At 36.1% G+C, this 25,914-nt stretch overlaps 1 protein-coding gene across 2 annotated transcripts in view; it reads right to left on the bottom strand.

The window, feature by feature from the left end:
* Positions 1 to 25,914, bottom strand: part of LOC148944049 (kelch-like protein 12) — a 132,977-nt gene that overhangs the window by 91,903 nt on the left and 15,160 nt on the right. For both annotated transcript variants that reach the window (XM_089099745.1, XM_089099746.1), the window contains exons 2-7: positions 22,710 to 22,969; positions 18,692 to 18,814; positions 14,993 to 15,157; positions 11,883 to 12,019; positions 6,692 to 6,863; positions 5,078 to 5,275 (exon numbers count right to left, since the gene is read on the bottom strand). In XM_089099745.1, coding sequence (XP_088955871.1) covers positions 5,078 to 5,275; positions 6,692 to 6,863; positions 11,883 to 12,019; positions 14,993 to 15,157; positions 18,692 to 18,814; positions 22,710 to 22,958 — 1,044 coding nt within the window. In that variant the 5' untranslated portion in view covers positions 22,959 to 22,969. The remainder of the gene's footprint in view (positions 1 to 5,077; positions 5,276 to 6,691; positions 6,864 to 11,882; positions 12,020 to 14,992; positions 15,158 to 18,691; positions 18,815 to 22,709; positions 22,970 to 25,914) is intronic.

The raw sequence follows: 25,914 nt of genomic DNA, 5'->3' as shown, positions 1-25,914 counted from the left end.
TATACAAATAGTACTGTTTAACTTAGTTTCATACCTCCTCTAGTTGACCTGAAATGGAAAACTTGATACCATTCGCAAAAAAATCTGTTTATTTTCTTTGATAGCTTTGATACACTTACACTATTTTGATTTGGTAAAATTTTAAGAGCAGAAGTAGCCTCGAAAGTTTGAACATAATACCCTCAGTCGTTCTTGGGATACTGCTGAGATGCCTCATTGGGAATTAGAATTATCACAGTGCATTTTGGTTTAATCTTGAGGCAACATTTAGTTTTTAAACATAATGGGCAAACGGGAGGGTGGGAGTGGAAAGGGGATTACTTGCTCTCCAACGACTTTTGACTATTAAAAAGGGCACCAGCCCTTTCTACTTTCAATCGAATGAGCCCCTTTCGAAGTTCCCACGACAACTCCTTCGATACGAAGCGCCCTGGTCTAAACAACAACAACAACAAAACTTATTACTAATCACTTTCGACTAAGAAAAAGGGCACTGTCCCTTTGAATTTCAAATCAAATGAGCCCTTTTCTGAAGTTTCTACGACAACGTCTTCTATAAAAACCTTATTTGCCCCCAGGGCATAAATTAAAACCTTTGCCTTAAGGGCTTTGGCGGAGCATTCTCCTCAAAAACATATTTTCTATCTGTAAATCAACTACGCTGAACAAAATGGCTATCTCAAAATTTTTATTGGATGTATTTGGGGGAACGATGGGCGTGGGGGTTGGGCGAGTTGCCCTCCAATCCATGTTAACTAGTAAACAGCGCTAGAGTCCGTGGATGTTCAAATTGAATTAACTTTTTTTGAAGTTTCTACGACAAAACCAACTATAAAACATTTTTTGCCCCCTGTACAAAACTTAAAGACCTGGTCTTGAGGGCTGTTGGAGAATGTTCTTGCTTAAAACACATTTTCTATCTGGAAATCAACAACGCTGAACAAAATGGCTATCTCAAAATTTTGATTGGATGTGTTTGGGTGAATGATGGACGTCGGGGGGGGGGGGGGATAGTTGCCCACCAATCAAGTTCGACGAGGAAAAAGGGCACAAGCCCTTTGACTTTCCAATCAAATGAGCCCCTTTTGAAGTTTCTATGACAACGCCTTCTATAAAAACCTTATATAGCCCAGGATAAAACTTAAAACCCTTGCCCCGAGGGTTGTTGGGGAATGTCCTCCTCAAAAACGTATTTTCTATCTGGAAATGAACTACGCTGAACAAAATGGCTATCTCAAAATCTTAATTGGATATGTTTGGGAGAATAATGGATAATAAGAATAACACATTTTCTATCTGGAAATTAACAACGCTGAACAAAATGGCTATCTCAAAATTTTGATTGGATGTGTTTGGGTGAATGATGGACGTCGGGGGGGGGCGATAGTTGCCCTTAAATCATTTTCGACTATTAAAAAGTGTATTAGCCCTTTGAATTTCCAATCGAATGAGCCTGTTTTGAAGTTACGACAACAACGCCCTCTATAAAAACTTTATATACCCCCAGGGCATAACTTAAAACCCTTGCCCTGAGAGCTGTGGGTGAGTCTCCTCCTCAAAAATATATTTTTTATCTGGAAATTAACTACGCTGAACAAAATGGCTATCTCAAAATTTTAATTGGATGTGTTTGGGAGAATAATGGGCGCGGGGCAGGGGATAGTTCCCCTCCAATCACTTTTCGACTAATAAGAATGGAACTAGCCCTTTGAATTTCCAATCAAATAAGCCCCTTTTGAAGTTTCTATGACAACGCCTTCTATAAAAACCTTATATACACAATGATATAACTTTAAACCCTTGCCCTGAGGGTTGTTGGGGAGTGTCCTCCTCAAAAACGTATTTTCTATCTGAAAATCAACTACGCTGATCAAAATGGCTGTCTCAAAATTTTAATTGGATGTATTTGGGGGAATGATGGGCTTGGGGGGGGGCTAGTTGCCATCCAATCACTTTCGACTATGAAAAAGGGTACTAGCTCTTCGAATTTTCAATCGAATGGGCCTTTTTTGAAGTTACTACGACAATGTCTTCTATAAAAATCTTGTATGCCCCAAGGAATAAATTAAAAAACTTGCTTCGATGGTTTTGGGGGAGTGTCCTCCTCAAAAACATAATTTATAATTTGAATTCAACTACGCTGAATCAAATGGCAGTCTCAATATACTAAATGGACATGTATTGAGATGTGATGGGCGTGGGGGGGGTCTAGTTGCCTTCCTATCACTTTCGACTATTAAAAAGGGTACTAGCTACTCTAATTTCCAATCGAATGAGCCATTTTCGAAGTTTCTACGACGACTCCTTCGATACGAAGTGCCCGGGTATGGAAAAAAAAAACAAAAAAAAAAACAACGCATTGTGCCCACATCGTTCTTTACTTAGGCAGCACTAGCGCGCTTCCTATGAAAAGGTGAAAAAAAATTTTTAAACACGAAAAACGGGTTTTAATTTTCTAACAAGCAGTGAACTACAAAACAATTAATTATGCACAAAAGCTCCGAATATTTCGGCCCCACATCCGGGAGCCTTTCTCAACGGAAAAAAAAAAATAAATAAATAAAGCAAAAAAAAACAACTTAAATTACATTACAATAAAACATACTAAACACATAAAGAGAACAAAAAGCAAAAACGAAAGAAAAATATAAATAAATAAGAACAAAACTCACATATTAATTAAACACTTCCATGCACTGAATGTCTTTCAACTGGCCTCCTCTCAGTATATAAATGGAAATATATTAAATAAACACTTCCATGTACTGAATGTCTATATTGATTCTACTCGCCTCCTCCCAGTATATAAATTGAAATCTATCAAAAATGAAGAAATTATTTATACTTAGACCAAAACAATAAAAGGTCAACTAACCCCCGGTCCATAACCCTTAATTAAATTTCACAAGTTCATCAACCATTTTATGAATTATAAATTGAATGGATTCGTTTTGTTGCAAGCTTAGCTGCAGTTCGTTTACTTACTGCACTGCAGCTAAACGAACTGCAGCTAAGCTTGCAACAAAACGAATCCATTCAATTTATAATTCATAAAATGGTTGATGAACTTGTGAAATTTAATTAAGGGTTATGGACCGGGGGGTTAGTTGACCTTTTATTGTTTTGGTCTAAAAGTATAAATAATTTCTTCATTTTTGATAGATTTCAATTTATATACTGGGAGGAAGTGAGTAGAATCAATATAGACATTCAGTACATGGAAGTGTTTGATTTAATATATTTCCATTTATATACTGAGAGGAAGCAGTTGAAAGACATTCAGTGCATGGAAGTGTTTAATTAATATGTGAGTTTTGTTCTTATTTATTTATATTTTTCTTTCGTTTTGCTTTTTGTTCTCTTTATGTGTTTAGTATGTTTTATTGTAATGTAATTTAAGTTGTTTTTTTTGCTTTATTTATTTATTTTTTTTCCGTTGAGAAGACTCGGATGTGGGGCCGAAAGTATTCGGAGCTTTTGTGCATAATTAATTGTTTTGTAGTTCACTGCTTGTTAGAAAATTAAAACCCGTTTTTCGTGTTTAAAAAATTTTTTTTGTTTTTAATGGAAAAGCAGTGTGGTCTAAGAAATTATTTATGAAAAGGTGGGCGTGAGAGGGGGGTTAGTTACTGTCCAATCACTTTCAATTATTAAAAAGGGCACTAGCCCTTTGAATTTCCAATCAAATGAGCCTTTTTTTGAAGTTTCTATGACAACGCCTTCTATAAAAACCTTATATGCCCCCATGGCATAACTTAGAACCCTTGCCCCGAGGGTTGTGGGGGAGTGTCGTTCTCAAAAACCTATTTTCTATCTGGAAAACAAATACGCTGAACAAAATGGCTATCTCAAAATTTTGATTGAATGTGTTTGGGGGAATTATGGGCGTGGGGGGGGGGGCTAGTTGCCATCCAATCACTCACGACTATTAAAAAGGGCACTAGGCCTTTGAATTTACAATGGAATGAGTCTTTTTTGAAGTTTCTACGACAACGCTTTCTATAAAAACCTTATACAACCCCCAGGCATAACAAAAAATCCTCGTTCCGAGAGTTGTACGAGACTTGTCTCCTCAAGAACACTTTTTGCACCTGGAAATTATCTATTCTGAACAAAATAGCCCTCTCAAAATACTGAGTGGAAGTGTTTGGGGGAATGATGGGCGCGGGGGGGGGGGGCTAGTTGCCCTCCAATCACTTTTGACTATTCAAACGGACATGAGCCGTTGCATTTTCCATCCAGACAAGCAATTATTGAATTTTCGATGACAATACCTTCTATAAAAACATGATCTATCGTCCAGGCAGAGATTCCAACCCGATCCACATGGGGTGGCGTGGAGCGTTCTCCACAAAAACATATTATCTAGGTTAAAATCCAGCACGAAGATCAGAATAGCTCTCTCAAAATTTTTTTTGGATGTGTTGGAGGAATGATTGGCGTGGGCTAGTTGCCCTCCAATCACTTTCGACTATTAAAAAGGGCACTAGCCCTTTGAATTTCCAATCGAATGAGCCTTTTTTTTAAGTTTCTTCGACAACGCCTTCTATAAAAAACCTTATATGCCCCCAGGGCATAACTTAAAACCCTTGCCCCGAGGGTTGTGGGGGATTGTCCTCCTCAAAAACATATTTTCTATCAGGAAATCAGCTACGCTGAACAAAATGGCTATCTCAAAATTTTGATTGGATGTGTTCGGGGGAATGATGGGCTTGGGGGGGGGGGGGTTAGTTGCCCAATTATCACTTTTGACTATTAAAAAGGGCACTAGCCACTCAAATTTGCAATCGAATGAGCCCTTTTCGAAGTTTCTACGACTACTCCTTCGATACGATGTGCCCCGGTATGGAGAAAAAAAAACAAAAAAAAAACAACACATCGTACCCACACCGTTCTTTACTTAGGCAGCGCTAGCGCGCTGGGTATGATACCTGTCGAGCTTCCTTGTTTGAAGAATTATTGCGTTGAATGCTGTAAATTGCCATTGAACATTCTAACTCACGTTAAAAAACTTGAATCACGTTAAATACTTGTATCTTAATTTTCTTTTAAAAAAGAAACGATCTATCTAAGATACCTGCAGAGTTTTAGCGTTTTTTCTCAGTTTAGTTCTATGACAATGTAACTCAGATCTTCTATCAGGTAAAAGATGGTAAAGCTTAGCCTCTTCGACAAGCCGTCGACACTGGGGCGACTGCATTATCACAGCTTGACTAGCAACACAGTCATGCAGAAAATAGGGACTGCACAATGGAAGACGCACGTGTTCCAAAACCTAAAACAAAATACAAAATCTATTTCAAAATCAAGTTTATAATAAATAAATTTGAAAACGAAAAACAAAACTTTATTAAAGAATAAACTATCCTGTGGGACAAAAAGCAGTAATTCATAAGAAGTCAGCTTACACAATAATAAGTTACTGTAATTTCTCGTATGTATTATTCTTTAGTTCACCAGTTTCTATATTTGGTACACATTTGCCCTACATGCCACCATCTACTTATTTTGCAAAAAAAGTACGGATTTTTAGGGATCGTGGTGCGCATGCGGGATCTCATTTTAGGCTAGACAAACGAAGAGTATAAAATTATGCTAGCTAGACTGAGCTATAAGAAGATTTAAATGACCTAATCATCACTGGATGCACTTCCAAGGGATGTATTTGACTAGGGTACATGGATGATCCAGATGCAAAACCACTTATTATTTTTAACTTCAAAGTTTAAAATAAAACTTTAATTGGAAATAGGGATGTATGTCAGCAGACTCGTATGTAAGAGGGAGAGAGAGGCAGAAAAATGGTGGCACACTAGGGGTTGACTTTGGTTGACGATGGGAAAAGATCTTGCTTATTATTTCTGAGGTTTGCTTTGGGGGGGGGGGCGGGTTGTTACACACAAAAAAACTCAAAAAATGTGTACAAAATTTGTTTATGTCAATTTTTGTTACGTTTTTACGAGTCAGACAAACATTTCGGAAGGGGGGGGGGTCGGATTTTTCGAAAAAGGGGAGAAACACCAAGGCCGTAACCAGGGGAGGGGGTATGGGGTTCCTTCTTTTTGTCCGCTTGACCTCAGAGTCTTCCCGAGCAGGTAAGGACGATGAAAAGAAAGTGATAACATAACGAGATTTCCTAGAACGTAGCATTTATTGTAAATAAAAGATATATTTACTCATTCTCTTGACTTGAGAATTGGATTTTCGCAACAGCAGGGGAGTTTGGCTAATTACCAGAGACTTGACATTGAGTGAATGTTCCTCATTGTGGACGCAATAGGGAGGCTGAGATGCCTTTTTAATTTCAAATACACCTTATCTATGAAATTTGGGTAGCCCGAAACCTGAGTCACCAGCGGGTCAGTCCACGGGCGGGGGGGGGGGGGGTATACAGATTTTTTTCACATCCTTGGGTACATCCTTGGCCTATATTGATGAAATACTAGCAACTTTTGACTTCGTAGACACTGTCTCTATCCGAGTCAAAGTATTGTCGAATCTCCTAAAATCCGTTTTTTTTATTCCGAATAATAATTAAATGGTAGTGTATTATTTAAATCATATTTATTCACATTTCTACTCTTCTGATATCAAGTTGCTGGATATTGTCTTCCGATCTGCTGCATCATAATTCTTTGTTAGGTATGTATTTTGAAGTCTTGTCATTTTTCTTAGGTTACTAAACTCTTACTTTATGTAAATGGTCTTGACGCCCCGACAGATCATGATGAAGCCACCTAAGAACAGCGGCAAACGTTTCCTCTTCTTTGTCTACTTCGAGGTCGTCGCTTGATATGATTTCTACCAGTTTATCCGCTGGCAAATTTATAAACTCCTCGTGCTGAGATACATTGACAAAATGCCTACAAAGATATAGTGAAATTAGTTTGGTATTGCTAGGGCAACGTGAAGTGTTGCACCAACCATTCAGATGATGTACTGAAATACTTCAAAACATGTTTCATATAATCATAACTCAAAAATTTGCGGTAACTAACTTTAAATTGTAACCATATAGTTACCTAGAAGGAAGAGCGTAGCGAGGGTTTTTGTTCATGGGGGGGGGGGGGGGGGGTAAAAAAAACTTTAAAAACAAATAAAAAATTGTTTATATACATTTTTTTTAAGTTTTTACGAGTCAGACAAAACTCCGGGTTGGGGGTTCAAACCCAGTAAACCCCTTGGATAAGGCCTTGCTAGAAGAGATTCCCGTTAAAATTGGTCCGAAGGATCGATTCCTCAAAACTCTATTAAAATTTGACCTAAAAATGCCTTTTGGAGATATCTTCAGTGTATCTATTTATAAAGTTCGCTTCTAAATGCCCTCGTCCCTGAACTGTTATGATTTTACCCACCGACAAATCTGTAGATCCTTCATACTAACTTACATTGACAAGGTGCCTACAAAGACATTTTGCACATTGACAAGCTCCAAAGACAATTTACAAAGCTGTTCATTTTTAAACTAGGGCCAACAAAGGTAAATTGAAATTTGGGATACATGCACTAGTCAAGCAAATTAACACTGGAAAAAAAAAAGAATTGAAAAAACATAAACTAAAACATCAAAGTGAAAAACATTAAAAGAAAACCAGAAAAACAAAAATCATTGATTTCACAAACAATGTCTTGGGCAGGAACATCGATTAGGTCCCTGCCCCAGGGACACCCTGGATCTACCTTTTTTACATCTTTATTTTAAAAAAACCGTCCCCCTACTTTTTTGTAAATTTCTGCCCCTAAATAGGCGCATGCTGCTACTAGCCCAGGATTTACCCGGCGCTTAGAACATACAAAACAAAGAGTATAGGAAATTGATAGGAGAGGTATTAAGCCCTACAAGCCCCAACAACAGTGCATCATTACCCAGAATAGCAAGACACATTCTAAACAGTAGCCTTTTCCCCTAGTCTACTTATTTCAGCTTATTGCTAGAAATTGGTAAGGGCATATCTATGTGCTTTTAATAAATTCCGCCATATGCAAGTGCCATATGGCACCACAAATGACACTTTTTGTGCCATTTCTCAAAGGATGTGGCTAGCGGGCTACCAGAACATCGTAAACAAATTTTTAATAGCTCATATAAAAGATATTGCTCATATCTCCGTTCTTCCTATAAATTCCGCCATCTGCAACTGCTAAATAGCACTAAAAGTGGCATTTTTGTTGTCATGTCTCGAGTGGAAAGCTAGCAGAACCTTTAACAGTGATTTCTCATTTGAAAGCTATTGGTTATATCTACGTGCTTTTTATCAATTCTACCATATGTAAGTGCAATATAGCACTGAAAACAACACTTTTGGTGCCACTTCTTAAGTGGAAAATCTCTGAAGTACAAAGCAGATACCATTGTAATAGTCATGTTCTAAAACTTTTAACTGGAGGTTTACAAGAATCCCTCCCGTACACTCCCCCTCACAGCCCCCTTAGTAAATTTTATAAATCATCTGCTCATCAGTAAGGTACTGCAACATTAGCAGGCTACCATACCAACGTAGATAGAAATTTAATGGCTCATTTCAAAGCTATTGCTTACATTTACTAGGTTTTACAAATTCTACCATCTATTAGATTTGACAGATTTCAATGTAAACTAGTTTCTTTGGAGAATTTGCAATGAATTCTTTGTCATGGTTGCAGCAGTAGCTGTAACCTAGTAAAGAGCGAACCACTGTCCATAGTAACTTAAAGTCAAAAAACGCGTTTTGAAAAAAACTGCCAAGTGAAAAAAAATTGCCATCTGATTTCTGGCTCTTCATTCTCGGTGCGAACAAAAAGCTCCTCCCACTTATTTCTGCACTTATTGTCCACTTATTGGTGACCCGGCCAAGTGGTTTTGTCAGTACTTGTTCCGTAGGTGATTATTCTTTGTCTACCCGTGAAAAGATCTAATGCCACTTATGTTTATACCGGTTTATACATTCTCTGGAGCAATCGCACCTCGATCCGGGTTTTTATAATGGGTGAGATAGGGAAAGATCATACTGCTAATTATATAAACTGTGGTACTACCACAGGATTAAGTAAAGAAAAAAGCATAAAATTTTTAGCACGAAAAACAGTTTTCTTTAGACTTTTAATAAAAAAAATATATAATTTTACCAGGTACAACTGTATGGCATCGGAAACTTTTTTTTTCTCTCTTAGAGAGGAACTTGACCACCTGCAGGCAGAGACAGACGAGCCGCAATATCATTTGCCGAAAAAGAGGGAAAAGACATATTTTCATGATTCGAATTTCCCCAAATTTTCCTAAATTAGGCAAAGCCTGGAAAGCTCAGCCTGGAAATTTACTCTCTTTCAAGTATCAGACCCTTCCACAGAAAAAAACACGAGATCCTACTACCCAAGTAAATTAAAACAACAACAAACTTAAAAACACGAATGAAATTGAAAGATTTTTATTATCATTCTCAGGGACAACCAAAAGTTTTATAATGCAATTAAGTTGACCTAGGTCAATTATGCTGATCTAAGTTGTAAGATTTTTCAATAAAAAGATCATTTGTTTTGTTAAAGTTCTAAGAAGAAGACCGTATTCAACCTTCAGATCGACACAATACACATCGATCGATCACAGCTGATTTGGCTTTGTGTAGTGTTTCTGTCACCAAAAACTGAAACATTCGACCTTTTATTGCTTGATATATTTTTTTTAACAATCTCAATTAAAAGTTTTTCCCGTTATCTATATATTTTCATTTCATTTATAGATGCAAAAACTCAAAATTTAATCAAAATATTAATAAGGATAATTACTTTAGCTTAGTCTGTAACAAATTTTATGAGAGCAGTTACACAATATAATCGAAAACCCTTTCACCCTATCGAAAAATTTCAAGAACACCATATTTCTGGAAACGTAAAAGTTTTCTGCCCAAATTGGAGAATGAGTTTTGCAAAATTAAAAACAGATAGAGAGAATTATTTGGTTCCGTCACAGAAAACATCGTCAAAAAAACACAAGGGCACAGAAAATGTGTAATAAAGCACAGACCTTATCTCCCAAATTTACCCTAAACATTAACAAGGAAAACATAAGATTAAACAGAAAATTTTATCAGCTTTGTGATGAGCAAATACTTAAGGGAGATAAAGCTTGCACAACCCACGACATACCACTGTTATAAATATGAAGTAAGGAACAGTACAACGGGGAAGCCCCTTAGATAAACCACAGAGAATCTAAAACCCAAGAGAAAAATAGATGCTACTGTCCTATACTTCCGTGTTAGAGTGTACTTCAATTCCATTGGTTTAATTTTGTGACGTGTTTTTGCTGGCCAATCACAATATTCCATATCTCTGGAATATTATGTGGAATAAACCGGCTTAGCTAATGCTTTGGATTAACTGATGAAATAACAAATCAAGACATACAAGAAAATGCAATTTCAGGGCTGGGGCTCAAGTTCGTAAAAGCCTCATTTAGAAATAAATATAGTTCAGCAGGTAGGAGCTAACATCAGATGGGTTGGTTTTCCTTAGAATTAATCGGAATAATTTGCGCTCCAAAGCTCCCTTCAATAGGTTTAATATCTTCTATATTACATCCTTTAGGAGCAAGTAGTTGCCAAAATAGTTGCCAAATAATTCCCCATGAAAAGTTTGTTTTAGTTGCCTAATATGATTCATGCAATACAATCTATTAGTTTAAGAGGTAATGGATTATAATCAGCTAATATAATTCATCATGATCACTGACGAAAAATCCGTATTTTTAACAATCTACTACTACTACTACTAACAACTCACCGCAGCACCAAGCCGCCTGAGGCCAACACAGCTACGCACGATCCTCCTCCACCCCAATCTATTCAAAGCCTCCCTTTTCACACCCGCCCACGAAGTTCCCATTTCCTTTAAATCTTTCTTTATGACGTCCTCCCACCCCAGACGGGGACGACCTGCTTTCCATTTAGCCCTAGATGTTTGGCCGAAAAGAACAACCTTCGGCAATCTGTCATCCTTCATCCGCAAAACGTACCCTAACCACCTGAACCTTTCTTTCATTATAGCCCTAGAGAGCGGTATTGAACCACATTTTTCACATAGCTTATTGTTTGAAATACGGTCAGTCAGCCGGGAACCCAGAACAATCCTCACGCCATTTCTTTGGGAAACATCTAGAAAATCTTCATGCGCTTTCCGGAGCGTCCATGCTTCAGAGTCATATTTGACCACTGTCATCACTGTAGCTTCTAATATTCTAATCTTGGTTTGCAGAATTATCTTCCTATTCTTCCAGACTTTTTTTAACTGTCAAAAAACACCCTGAGCCTTGGCTATTCTATTTTTAACATCTTCACTGCTCCCACCATCTTTACTAATAATACTACCAAGGTAAGTGAAGCTACTCACCTGATCAATCTTTTCATTACCCAATGTCACCTTTTCATTTTCACTTATTCCTAGCCTTAGTGACTTAGTCTTCCTAACATTAATTTTCAAACCAATTCTAGCACCCTAAACTCGCAAAACCTCTAAAACTTCATTCATTTTGCTCACACTTTCATCTAGGATGCTTAAATCATCAGCATAATCCATGACCATGAGAGTTTTTCCCCCCCATTTGATTCCGTGGTCTCCCATTGCCTTTCCTGTGCTCCTTAAAACAAAATCAATCAAAATAATCCATATAAAGGGGGATAGAACACAGCCCTAATTAACTCCTGATTTAATAAAAAACCAGCTGCTAACAATCTACCCTGGCCCTAAAAACCTTATTGCCTGTGCCAACTTCAACTTCTGAAATTTTTTCTTATCTTACTTCTTCGACTTCGTTATCAGTTTAACTGATCTTATCAATACTTGATTTATCCTAAGTTAGACACAAACGTAATAAGTAAACTCAAAAACGGGAGCTAAATTGATCTTACTTCAGAGTATATCCTTCAGCCTTGGCTTGTAGTTCTTGGCATCCTAGTTGTTCAGCAAAACAGAGGATACCAACACAATTAGTGGCGTCAATATGCTTCTCTAAGAAGTGGCAGCAAGCAGCACGAACAGACATGACCTTGAAAGAAAACAAAAACTCCATTTGGTAAAGAATTTCATACCTTTGAGCTAAATTCTGAAAAGCGTTTGATTCTGATTTAATAACCAGATTTCTTGTCACCAAATAAACAATCTTTCATGTAGGCAAATATTTGATATGCTTCAAATTCAAACCTTCGTTAAAGCAAATATTTCTCTGGCCGGCAAAACTATCGACAATTGTCGAATTCTACTGCTTCAATAGCTAGATTTAACGTCGCTAGATAAAAAAAAATGTTTTCATGTGGACAAATATTAGGTTCGAATCTAATTTCAACCTGAGTTGAAAAGTTGGTTTCTCTGGTCGGCAAAATTTTAGCTGAAATCTTTGAAATGTAACAAGAAATATTCCATCCATATGCTTACCTGTATGATAAGTAAAAGTTCAAAAAGGAATAAAATCTTTTAATAGACAGTGATAACTTTTACAAACCGTGATAAATTTTTACAAAAATACTAGATATTTCGGTCACATATGCAGTGACCGTCATCAGTAGTAAAACTAAACTAAAACAATTAAAAAAAATAGTTTATATACGAAAAAAAATTAAACTAGATATTGTTTAATAATCTAATTCTTTTCAAACAAAAAGCGGAAGCTAGTCTCTTTGACCTGCTTGGATCCGATTCATTAGTGTTGAATGAACTAATACTTGGACAGATGTTAACTATATTGGGTGAATTGAACTATACTCTATCAGATTTTAATAAATTATCATAGATAGAGTTCAAACCAAATTCACCCGTGTCACGATTTAAAGCTATATTCCTGAATACAATTTTCTTAATTTCAAGAGTTCTGCGAAAATTTTGCTTTAAACCCCAGTCCCTGGAAATCCAAGAGACATTATCAAACAAAATAAAATGGTGTGGAAAATTAAAAATACGTTCCGAAAGGGCTGAAGTGAAATGTTCAGACTTAGAATTTTTCTTTAAAGCCGATGAAACAGAATCTTTATGATGTAGTGATCTCTGCTACAAATCATAATTCACTATGTATGTTGAATTTACCAAACTAAACATCGTAATAGGAGAACTTACATTTTATTATAGAATTAGTATTATTAATGCTACAGAACTTACAAAAAATAATACTTTACATTAGGAAATTATTGTACAAACAAATGTACATTTGTACTAAAATCATCAAGAACTATGAATTAAAATCATAATATGAATCGATCAATTTATGGAACGGAAAAATATTCATTACATTTTTTGTTTAACCTAGTTGAAAGGCTAGTCGTTCACTAGCGGAGTATTTGCAATTATATCGTCGTCACCTTCCTGATTTATTATTATAGAACAAGAAATACCTTTTATAATCTCTTCGTCAGATATTGCATATAAAAATACTTTCCTCTTTATCCATTCCGCGCCACTAGATTTCAAACCGTCCGAACTTATCATATTTATATATATATTTCATATTCATATTATATATATATATATTCATATCATATTATATATATCATATTATATTCATATCATATTATATATATATATATCATATTATATATATTTCAGCAGCAAATTGCTCTATTACTACCGAAGTTACACTGAATTGTGGATAGTTGCAAGGAGTAATGGCAAAATCTGGCCTTGCCGTTTCCTAAGACGATGTAATAGTTGGTGAAGTAATAAATTCCATGATTGACAAAGAACAAAAACCAAATATTTCATATTAACTTTTTTTAACATTTCTTCTATTGGTTGGACTTTTGATTCTTATTTCAAAAGCAGGCGGAACAGGCCGCACCGCTATCACATTTAGTTAAATTCAAGCTATGCAATCAAAACCAAAAACCAATACTTACGTGTCGAGCACAATAGCAGTAGCGCGTACAAGCTGTAAACTGTTCAATCATGCATTATCTACATTCGCGAAGATTGTCAAAAATGTTCAATAATAATAGACATGTCAGATTAAAGGGGGCACTAGATTAGACAGGGGCCGGATTACCGGGGGTCCAATGTATTTCCTTTTAACATCAATAAGAGTTCTCCTATATACTCTAGTGTCTTGTGTCGACCCTGCAAGTCTTCAGTTTACAATAGCATAATCAATAAGGTTGGCCGTCTTACCGCCATGTGAGTACCATGTTAACTTATGGGCCATTTTGTGACCAAACACTGTAATGGTTATAGCTAGATTGTCATATATACGAATTTGTAGCAGTCTGTAGCCGTTAATATTTTCCTTTCCAACACCAAATTTACCTAGGCAAGGATACCACTTATACTTATTGCTACCAACCTGGGTATTCAAACCCACTTTTAAAATACCAAATTTCTATCTGGGATCCTGTCTATTTGTTCCTGCAGATGTAAGTAAAATTCATCTGAGTCATTACTTTCCCCATCAATCAGTTCCGTCCTGGCTAAGTGGACGTACGCTGGGTTGAGAATTCTTTGTCCAAGGGGCACGGGTTCGATCCCTGGCGTGGCCAGTTATTTGCTTTTGGACGCGGGTCAGTGGTGTGACTCTGTAAGCTCAGCCAGAGTCGACCCAGCTCTAAATGGGTACCTGGAGAAATCTGGGGAAGGTAAGCAGGAAGAGTGTGTGAAACCAGAGGATGGCTGGCCCCCAGCTATTACACTTCCTGGCTGAAGGGCCACGAAACGGAGATCAGCATCGCCGGTTTGGACCTTAAGGGTCTAGTGCCGTCATAATTACTTACTTACTTAAATCAATCAGTTTTACAGGGACATATACTACTATGACTGATACCCTGCATTTTTTTTTCATAAAATGAGCAACTAGCATTCTATTATTAATACCTCCAAAATCTAGTTAAAACTAGGCGGCTTCCTTATTCATCAGGGGCCAACTCCAGTTCAAACGTCTGACCAAACGTATTATTCCCTTGGATAATCCTGAGTTTAGACTACAGATAAAAGAGTACAGATACGATATAAAATAGAGGACATTGGGCAAGAGTTAGAATCATACCTGGAGCAAGTTGGAAGCAGTCAACAAACTTTGGACATTAGTCAATGTTATCATAATTTCACTCGTATAAGCAAATTGAAGTAGCAAACTCAAGGATGAAGCGTCTATCCCATTCAAGCGAACGACATCTTGTTTTGACTCAGCCATATCACCATTAAACATTGCCTAAAATATATACATAAATAGTAGCAAAGGTGTACACAGGTTTAACTAGAGGAGGTAGCAAAAGGTGGTCAAAAAAGCTTCATTAGGCCACGATTTTTTCTATGAAAATCTTTGAACCAATCTTAGAGTAGGGCTTCTCCCGTCTCCTTTTGTCCAAATATTTGATTAAACCACATAATAGAATTTGGAAAGAAAAAAGATGGTAGAGAAGGAAGAAAGGAAGGAAGGTCACATGGTAGAATTTGGGAAGGAAAAGGGTGGTAGAAAAGGAAGGAGATGGTAAGCAGGAAGAGGGGTCAACTTTGCATATAGCATTTGGAAACGGGATTCTTTACAAATTAAGCCTAAAGTTAAGTCCACAAGTTCAGTTTGAAAACAAAACTTATGTAAGAAAATTTTAAATTTCCGAATATAAGTAAATTTTTAATTTCCTTCTATTGGTGTTTAATTCGTCCAATCAATAATCAACTTGCACAAAGAAACTGTGGAAAAAAAATACTATATTAAAAAAAAATATTAGTTTTCAAGATGCAAAAATTAAGACCACAACAAATTCAGCAACGTTACAGTTATAGTCGAGTATTTAACCACAATTTCAGCTAATAAATGCACAGCTGAGGCCTTTAATTGAACCTCGCGAATTTCGCGATAGTTTGTTCTACAACTTCTCAGCTTAGCCAGTATTTTCTGGAAGAACACAATAGAACTAAAAGGATTATTTCAAATTTGTGAAATCAACCTCTTGTAGAGGTTTTGTTCTATAGAAAAATCGGTACTTGTCTGATATAGCCCCTACCTAATATTCTTCTCTTACGCTCAATATGAAATATACCTAAGTATGACAAACATATTATACTATTCGAAAAAAATTTAGGCTATATATTTGCATATTACGAGGAGTGGGGGGAGTAAAGAATAGCGGGTCTGCATGCCTAATGTGTTGGGTACATTTATTCTGCATATTATGAAGAAAGAATTGTGGTCCAACATCAGACCGTCTAAATACTATACCCCTCCCCCTAATGTACAAATATATAGCCCAAATTATATATTTTCCATCTATTCTTTCACTTCTCTTTGTTTTGTCTCACGCTGAGCTGAAAGAGACTAGCGAAAAAAAAAACGATTGTATAATGCGTCAATGAATGAACAACTTGATCGGTAGGGGCTATATCATACAAGTACCGAAATATCTTCAATGCCACAATCTTCTGTGGCTTCACATTCAAAGTCATGATTTTCAACTTCTTCTTGCGTCACCTTCAATTACTATTACAATTCAGAATTCTCACAATCCAGTTTTATAAAAAAAAAGATTCATCTATTTAAATCGGAAAGAAGTACAAAATAAATCCTTGTTTGCCTAGAAGAGGACGTTTTATTTACATTGAGCCTCGTTTTCAATCGACGTTAAACGGAAAAACCGGAAAGACAGTCAATTAATGACACATAGCAATAGGTAAATGGGATTTCCAATTGGCTAATTCGTTAGGCATTTTTCCAATAAAAGCACCAAATGCAAACACGGATTGAATCAGGTCAGATTGCCATAAAAAGAATGAGCCAGCTATGTAAATCGTAGATTAATGGCGCCAGAAATTACACTTTATTCATAACAGAAAATTTATTCCCAAAAAAATTATTAAATGAAATGGAAAAACTGCTGTAACTGGAATATAAAAGTTACCTGAAAAGTCACCAGTGGACTGCCAAACAAACATATTTGCACAATATTTTTTTCGCGATGCCATTTTTCTTTCTCATCATTTTTATGGCTTTAGTTTTTCTTTCATCCTCACTTTATTTGTGCCAGTACAGAAGAGGTGTCACTCAGTTCAGCAGCACTAGTATGGAAGACTTAACCTCTAAGGTAAAATCAGAGCACGATGAGTTGCAGGTTAATCATGACCCAATGGGATATCTGGCTACCCTGCAGCAACGAGCTTTTTTAAACTTATCCTATCTTTTTAGATATCGCAGAAAAGTGGTGATGAGGCTTTCTTTTCTAAACAGAGGCTCAAGTCATTCTGTGGCAACGAATTCAATAACAAAGTTTGTACATTAGCGCTGAGTTTTTGCGGGGGAGAAAATTTAAGGAATTATGTTGTCATGAAACGGACGTGCCCAACGTGTGTAGAGATGCGCGAAACGATATTTGCACTTTTTAACTAAAACTGTTTTACACATGAAAAAATGTCTGTACTAGATCTTTATCTACCGCATCAAGATCAAAAACGAACGAGCCTGTTTCTTTTTTACCATGTTTTACTAATTGGCTTTCTCTGTCGATAAGAATTTGAGATGCTTTTTTCGACCCCTTCCTCTCATCCGATTTGGCTCAAACTTTGTATACAGCTTTGCCTTACCTGAAATTTTCTATTCTGATATATTAAACCGGAATCTGGATCCGGATCATTATGCAGCATTCCCCAGATCATTCTTGATCCAGAGAATCCGGATCCGGAGACCAAAAAGAGTTAAATAAATACTTCATAAAAAATAATTAAACCACGTTGTACAAATGGACTAAAAAGGGGAACATAAATTTTTCGGTTCTAAAAAATACTTTTGATATACATACTTCAAAATTTTTTGAATATTTTGAATGTTCTGAACTCTTTTACTCAATTTTGTAAAAAATTTCTAAAAATTTAAACGTGGCGCTTACTTTCAGTCAACTACTTATTGATATCTAACTATTTAAAATGCACACCATGTTTAAATCAGTGCTTTACACCCGGAATCTTTCCTAGACCGTGAGAAAAAGCCCACATCCGTGCCATTCCAAAGTGAACCCACTCAAGTCGAGTAACATATTTACAACAATCTCTGCAACACCATGTCTAGCTAAAGCAAGAGCGGATCCAGGATTTTTGTTCGGGGGGGGGGGGGGTTACTCGATTTTTCCCCGTGGACTTTGTCTAACATCCTGCGTAAGCTCATCAGAAGTGTTTACCCACAAAATGCAATAGGATTTAGTGTGGGAGCGTATTTTTTTTCAGGTAAGGTTTTGTTTTTAGGCCTACAGGTATTTTTTTTTACTAATTTTCGACTCGGTCAAAAATTTCGGGGGGGGGGGGGGTTCAAACCGGGCAACACCCCCCCCCTGGATACGGCCTTGAGCTAAAGTGACAGAATTTTTATCTTGCGGCAGCTACTAGACATTGGTCTAGTAGCTGCTGCAAGATCAAAGATTCTTTCACTGTAGCTAGGCATGGCGTGACAGAGATTGATTTTAAATTGTTACACGACTTTACTTTAGCATTATAAAGCAGTATATAAAGTGAGGTTGAATGGACTGCGACCTGTAGTAAGTTTTTCTAGGAATATTAATGCTACTATTTTTAGTAAAAATCATCATATATACTACTATAGTAGTAATATAGCTACTACTGTACTAAAACTCATACGGGCCAATTCATCATCTTAAACAGAAAGAAAATGAAGACAATCTTAAAAAATGAAAAAAAATAATATTAGAGAATTAAAATGAAATAAAAGAAAATGAATTAAACAACAATGAAGAAAACTTACACGAAAATAAGAGCTAAACGAAGATAAAACACATTTATGAGCAGGGAAAGTTTGTTCTTCCACTGACAAAACCACATCACAAAGCTTTCCTTCTTGTCTTAGACTGTTTAGCCCTTCCAAAACCTGAAAAAGATAAAATTCACTAAATGGGAAAATAATCCTCTAAATATTACGGGTATGGCGTAGCCCGAAAAGTTCACCAGGTCTAAACACCTCCCTCTCACCAAACACACAAGAAATGGGAGTGATGGATTTTGCATTCAAGGAATAAAACTTAGTTTTAAGGGTAGTATCTCAGTACAAGCAAGCAATTCAAAATCTTAAAGAACAGACGTCGATTCTTTTGTGGGGGGGGGGGGGTAGAAAGAAAGGAGGATAAAAAAGTGCATTTGACGTTTTCTCAAAGTAATCTAGGGTTAGGCACTAAGACGAAAGTTGAGGAGAGGAATCCCTTTCCTAAAAATTGCAAGTACACACAGCAGTTTTTTCATAACAGGCAAAAAATTTGTTGTTCTAAATTTATTGGAACGTCGGGTTCCTTGTTCAGGTGCCACCAACGGAGTATGTTTCTTGTATCAACCCTTAAAAGGTCTATTAACACTTAAAACATCAATTATTTTGCCTTTTGAGCAAAAACTGAACTAGTACATATTGCTTTTATGCACAATCTCCCAATTATAAATTACTTTCGTGCCAATAGTCGTGATACTTCTAAATCCTACTTTTTGTATAAGGAAGTAGATTTTTCTAATAGCAAACTAGAAAATGCCTCCCCTTCACAGAGTCCTCAATCCATTGGCCAAGAGAAACTTTCAATGTGGTCCATAAATACAAGTATTGCAAGGCAACAAAGGCAAAAAAATCGCAAAGATATAAGGATTTTCAAGCCGTTTTCATCATATTTTCTGAAACTTTTCATACCTGACAGCTGTAGTGACAAATAATGAATTTATAAAAGAAAAAAATTGGTTTTATAGACAGGAGTGACCTCTCATACCGGTTTGTAGCAATATTTTAAAGCAGGGTTGTCCAACCCTGCTTAAAACTCGCCATTGTAGCTGCATTGATGGTCTAGAGGTTTCAAGACACACACAGTCATCCCACAAAAACCAACAAGCACCTAGCTAGTTGAGTCTTTTGACTTTCACAATTTCTCTCGTTTTTATTTCTTAGCAACACTTGAACACAATCTAGGAGAATTGGGGCTGCATTTCTGTCTCAGACAGTGTCTGCATTAGATCAGCAACTGACTGCATTCACCCATTATGATATAATACTGCTAATAACAACAATTCACTGCAGCACCAAGCAACCTGAGACCAACACAGAACCACACGCTCATTCTCCATCCCAATCTGTTCGAAGCCTCTCTCTTTAAACCCTCCCAGGAAGTTCCTATTTCGCCTAAATCTTTCCTTACGACCCCCTCCTGCCGCTTTGGGGGACGACCTGTCTTTTTTTCCACCCTAGATGGCTGGTTGACAAGGACGATCTTTGGCAATTCGTCATCCTTCATCTACAGAGCATGTCCTAGTCATCTCTACCTTTCTTTCATTATAGCCCAAGAAAGCTGGATTGAACCACATTTTTCGTACAGCTTACTGTTTTAAATACAGTCAGTCAGACAAGTATCCAAAACAATCTGCAGACAATTTATCTGGAAAACACCTAACAAATCTCCCCTGTCAATTAGAGCACCAATGTTTCAGAACCATGCCTACTTAACATGCCCAATTTTATTATTTCATGCCCTAGAAAAGAAGTGGCATTAGTAATTGATCGCCCCCTCCCCGCATATCTTTTTTATTACATGACTATAGAGAGAGATAAGAAGTGGTCTTTTAAAGGTGTACATAACAAAAGGCATACATAACAGACAAGAGCATACATAAAAAAGCTGGACAACAAATGACTATTTTATAAAAGACAGCGTTTATGAGCCCTCAGCGCAAATGCAGCAAGAACATCGTTTCTTGGTCAGAGGTTTTCACCCCCTTCCAAAGGGGTTTGGCATCCAAAGGCAATAGGTTACAATGAGTCAGAAAATTAAACACTTGTGTTCAAAAGAATCTGAGGAGAATGCGAGGTGACTGACTTTATTTTTTACCTATTTTGGAAGTTCGTGACATAAAAAGATAAGAACTACTACTGCTACTAAGAACTTGCTGCAACTCTAAGCCACCAAGAAAGGCATTGAAGCTACCAAAAAAGATAACTGTCAGGGTTTGTCACAAAGGGGTAACAAAACATGAGTGACGGATTTTAGGGCTCCTGGAGAGGGAGTCTTCTGAACCAAACTCAGGCGGGATTTCCACTTAAGCCCAGGTATCATGAATGCAATATGAATCAAGCTAAAGGTTAAATCCTGGATACAACTGTACATCCCTTTGGCACCCCTTGATCCCTGGTTGGCCATACGGAGTCCAGGGTACGATCCCAGCTAACTCGGGTCTGACGCAAGGACCTGTGTTGCCAAGAAACGTCGTTATTAATCAATAGAATAGACTAGATGACATAAATTACACAGAAATTACAGGGTTTTACAGAAAAGTGAGCTTACAGGGTTTTATCAGAAGAGTGAGAATAGACAATAAATTTTTGATAAAATTGTTGTTGTATATGCTTTACTATGACTTCAAAGCTTGAAAAAATTTGATTTTTTGTGAAGCGTTTCTTCATGTTTCAGAAAATACCTTTGTAATTTTATTTTTTTACAGTTCGTTTTCAAGTTTTCACTCATCTCACAGTATCTGTTTCATTTCATTTTTTTCCTACTGTACTGATTTTTTCTTATTGCAATGAGGGCAGGATGGATTTACTTCGTACAACATAAATAATATGTTTCAATTTCCTTATTTTCTTTATGACTGACAATGCCTTTTCAAAAAAAATTATTTTCTCTTCTTTCTTTAAATTATGAAACTAAAAATAAATCCCGGACTGTTCCCATAAACTGAAGTATTTCTACTTGGAATAATCTGTCTGATTCAATTAGACCATCTTTTCTTCCCTTCATCATCACTACCATTACCAATCATCTCATCAGCAGCACAATTATTAATTTTTTTGATGCATTAAGTCTCTTTCTTAAGTTTGTAGTGCATTATGTTTCATTGTAGTATATCTGTTTGTCTTTAAGTGTTCCTTGAGTGTACTTTCTTTTTTTCTCCTTTATTAAAGTGTAGGTTATACTTCACTCACTCAAATTTTATAGCACATTAAGTATTTGCACAGTGTGAAGTTAGAAAGCAATTCTTACTACATAATATAAAGAATAATTGTACCTAAGACATTAGGAATGCAGAACCGCTATGCTTAACCCCCCCCCCCCCTAATGAACAAAAATATAGCCCAAATTTGGTTATAAAGTATTATATTTTATCTTAATTTGGTATATTTCATTAGAATTGAGCGTCAGAGAAACATATTAGAAGAATATTGGGTAGCGGGTATATCATACAAGTATTTTTATTTCTTAAGTTTCTAGTGTATAAAGTTTCTTTGTAGTGTATCTGTCTCTTTCTTTAAGTGCTCTTTGAGTGTATTTTATTTCTTCTCCTCTATTGAAGTATAGTTTAAATATTTGACTCACTCAAGCTTTATAGCACATTAAGTTTCCTTGTTAAGTATATCAATTTCTTTCTTAAGTTTGTAGAGTATTATGTTCCTTTTTATAATGTATATGTTTCTTGCTTTAAGTGTTCTTTGAATGTCTCAGTTCTATTTTATTAAAGCTTGGTATAAATATTTGATACACTCAAGCTTTGTAGCATATTAAGTTTCCTTCTTAAGTGCATTAAGTTTCTCTCTTCAGTTTGTAGTGTATTAAGTTTCTTTGTAATGTATCTGTTTCTTTCTTTAAGTGTTGCTTGTCCCTATTTCTTTAAACTCCTCTACTAAAGCATAGCTCAAATATTTGGTTTGCTCAAACTTTGTTGTTGTGCCTTAAAATTTAACTGTAATGGATTAAATTGTTTTATACAAATAAATGAATGAATCAATAAAAAATAGCAACAACCTCTCCAGCATTTTCTGAATGACAGAATTTAAACTCTTCTGGATAGGATTCAGTTTCAGTGTCTGGATTACTACTATTGTCACTATCAAACCCAGATGCCTGATTTCTTTGCTCTATTCCAGAGACATTGGGAGCAGAATGAGATCCATGATTTTGTAGGTTCATATTGCGTCCATTGTTTGAGTAATGTCTGCTAATAGGAACACCTGCAGCTGTATTTCTATATATGCTGCGGAAAGTTGATCTCATCACTCAGGACTCTAAATGAAACAAAAACAATCAGGTAATAGTCCATATGGTCAGATACATAGAGTAGGAAACTTTCAAGTTGGATCTGCTACAAATTAAAATGCAAAGATATTAAAAAGTACTAGCACAATTTATAGTTTAGTATCTCGACAATTTATTATACAAAAAAAGGATATTCAAAGACAATTGGATACTTAATAACTGTAAGTGTCTTGCTTGTCTGTTTCAAAATCCATTGATACTGTAACAATTTTTACATATTGGAAAAAATCCTATATAGCTCCAGTGTTGTAAAAGGTAAAAAGAAATACTCCATAAAACTACAGGCAAAATGGTGTTACTTCAACTAATACCAAAATATTTGAGTGAATACTAAATGAAGGTATTATTAAACATTTAGACAAAAATGGTATCATACACCACTTGTATGGTGGTTTATATGGCTCTTGAGTTGGGGCTAGAAACCCACTTCTTTTACAATATAAATTGATGCTAAGTATGTATATTCCTATTTTGATTGTTCTAGGTTGAAGGAGGAGGCCTTGAGAAAAAGCAGAAAATAGGAGAAAAAAGCGGATTTTATGCAAAATTCGGCCTGAATCTTACAAGCTTCCAAACATTGAATTTGGGACTACAGATAAAAAAAATCCAATTTGGGTTGACTGCTGCATTCCTAGTCCCTAGCAGCCACCTTTACATTTAAACATGGTCAAGTGATACCCCATGTCACTTGACTATGATGCCCCTTGACCAGTATTTATGAACTTCATCTCTTTTCTTATGGAGGTTAGAATGTGTTTGCCTGTTTTCTTAATGTATTTACAAGAGGTAAATCAAGCTTATGTTCTTACTTATAAATAAAAATTAAATAACAGCAGAACAATTCAAGTATCTACCTTTTTGAAAGCTATATGGTTAAGGGTATAATTGTAAATGACATGTTTTTTGCCATCTTGCAAAGTAGCATAGTTGAGTTACGATGACAGAACATTAAGGAATGGGTAAACTCGGGCAAACTTTGTGGTATAGGCCTGCAACTGAAGCTTTCAGAAATAAGATAATTTACCAACTATTAGTACCAAAAAACATGGCTTTGACTTTATATACAAATAGTTTGACTTGCAGTAGCAAAATACAGAAAGTATAGCCTATACTAATATTTCATTTGCAGATTTTCTTTCACGTCCTTAAAGTGGTACCTTGTTCCTTATTAGAAAATAACTAGAGCTACCAGAAACTTTGAAAACTACCACAAAATAATGATAAATACCTACTAATCTCTTTCATAATAGCCCATTGCTTCACTTTACCCATTTTATTCCAGATGGAAAAATAGGTATCAACCTAGTACTCCCACTCACCAGAACAGAGCACTTTAAAATGCTGGAAATTACTTTAGATCATGGTAAAACACTTGTTTATATTGTTCCTAAACATATACTGCTTTGCTTTACCTCCCATCCCATCCTATTGTGCAAATATATAGCACAGATTGTATATACTCAGTATATTTTCATGGGTTTGACTCTTTTCTTCCTGATCCTCCTTTACTGTTAAATTAATGAGAAGATAAAAAGAGTATGTCTAATTAGGGCTATATATTTGTCCATTAGGGTAGGGGTAACAAAGTAACAAAAGTAACAAAGTCCATAATTGGGAATAATCTAAGTAAGTGTTTTAGAAAGTTTTAAAGTAGCTTCAGGAATTTTATAGTGTTTCCTTCTCGAGAGTAGGAATACTAAACTAATACCAATAAATGTAGATTCAACTCTATGTAAGTCTATTCAATTTATATTTCTCAACCTTAAAATTACCGTAAGTTGCACTTGCCAGTGAGTTAAGGGGCTATAGCCTCCTGTAATTCTCGCTGGGTTGGAAATGATGTTTATCTGAATATCACAGGAGCATCCCAGTGATATTTCCACTCGGCACTTGCCCATTCACAATCAACAGCCTTTTTAAAAGAATTTATAGAAGAACTTGAAACAGTAGAATCAGAAAGACTGTTCCAGGCTGGCACTGCATGAATACAAAACAAGTTCCGTCTCTCTCGTCTTTTTGTATGTTTCCTTTGCAACGTTAATGAATGACCGCTTGTTGAAGGATATAATGTAGAGCAGAATAACAGGTCTATCATATTATTATGAAATAAATTATTCAATGCAATTACATCCCCCCTTTGGCGTCGGTAAACTAATAAGGGCAGGTTAAGTTTGTTCAAGTATTCAGGGTATGCCATATCTTTATGCGGAGCTGATAATTTAGTAGATCTCCTTTAACTCCTTCTAATAATGCACTGTCACTTTTATATGAAGAGCTGCCGACTGGGTAACTAAACTTCAGATGAGGGCAAACATGAGCTGTGTACAATTTTTTAACTACCAAGGGATGGCGAGTAGAAATTGTTCGTTTGATCAGACCAAGAGCTCGATTGGCCTTAGAGACCTGTGCTTTTGTGTGACAGTAGAATTTAAGCTGTTTATCAACAGATACACCCAGATCTCTCTCATTATCTACTGAGTCCAAATCGATAACTTGACCTGAAGCCTTTTGCATTTAATACGTCTGCATACAATTATTTGGTCCCATATGGATAACTTTGCACTTCAGTGGGTTATAGTCCATTAGTCATGTATGAGCCCAGTGGGCAAGGTGATTAAGGTCTGCCTGGATCCCATCTCCCACTGGTCCAATAAGTTTGCACTCATTAGCATATAATGTAGTATTGTTTTGGACTGTACTGGAACAATCATTGATAAAAATATTAAACAGAATTGAATCAAGTACACTTCCATGAGGTACTCCAATGATGACTGATGTTGGATTAGAATGCACTTGATTTCCATTTTCATCAGTTACAAAAACTCTCTGCAACCTTCCACTCAAAAAGGCGAAAATCTAATCTACTACATGGCTATTTATGCAATAAGCCCACAATTTAATCAACAAGTAATGA

This window comes from Artemia sp. Qi Xiang Cuo, chromosome 14, assembly GCF_049724085.1.
Source record: "Artemia sp. Qi Xiang Cuo chromosome 14, ASM4972408v1, whole genome shotgun sequence".
NCBI lineage: Eukaryota > Metazoa > Arthropoda > Branchiopoda > Anostraca > Artemiidae > Artemia > Artemia sp. Qi Xiang Cuo.
The sequence above is the reverse complement of the archived record's forward strand: the minus strand, read 5'-3'. Positions and strand labels throughout refer to the sequence as shown.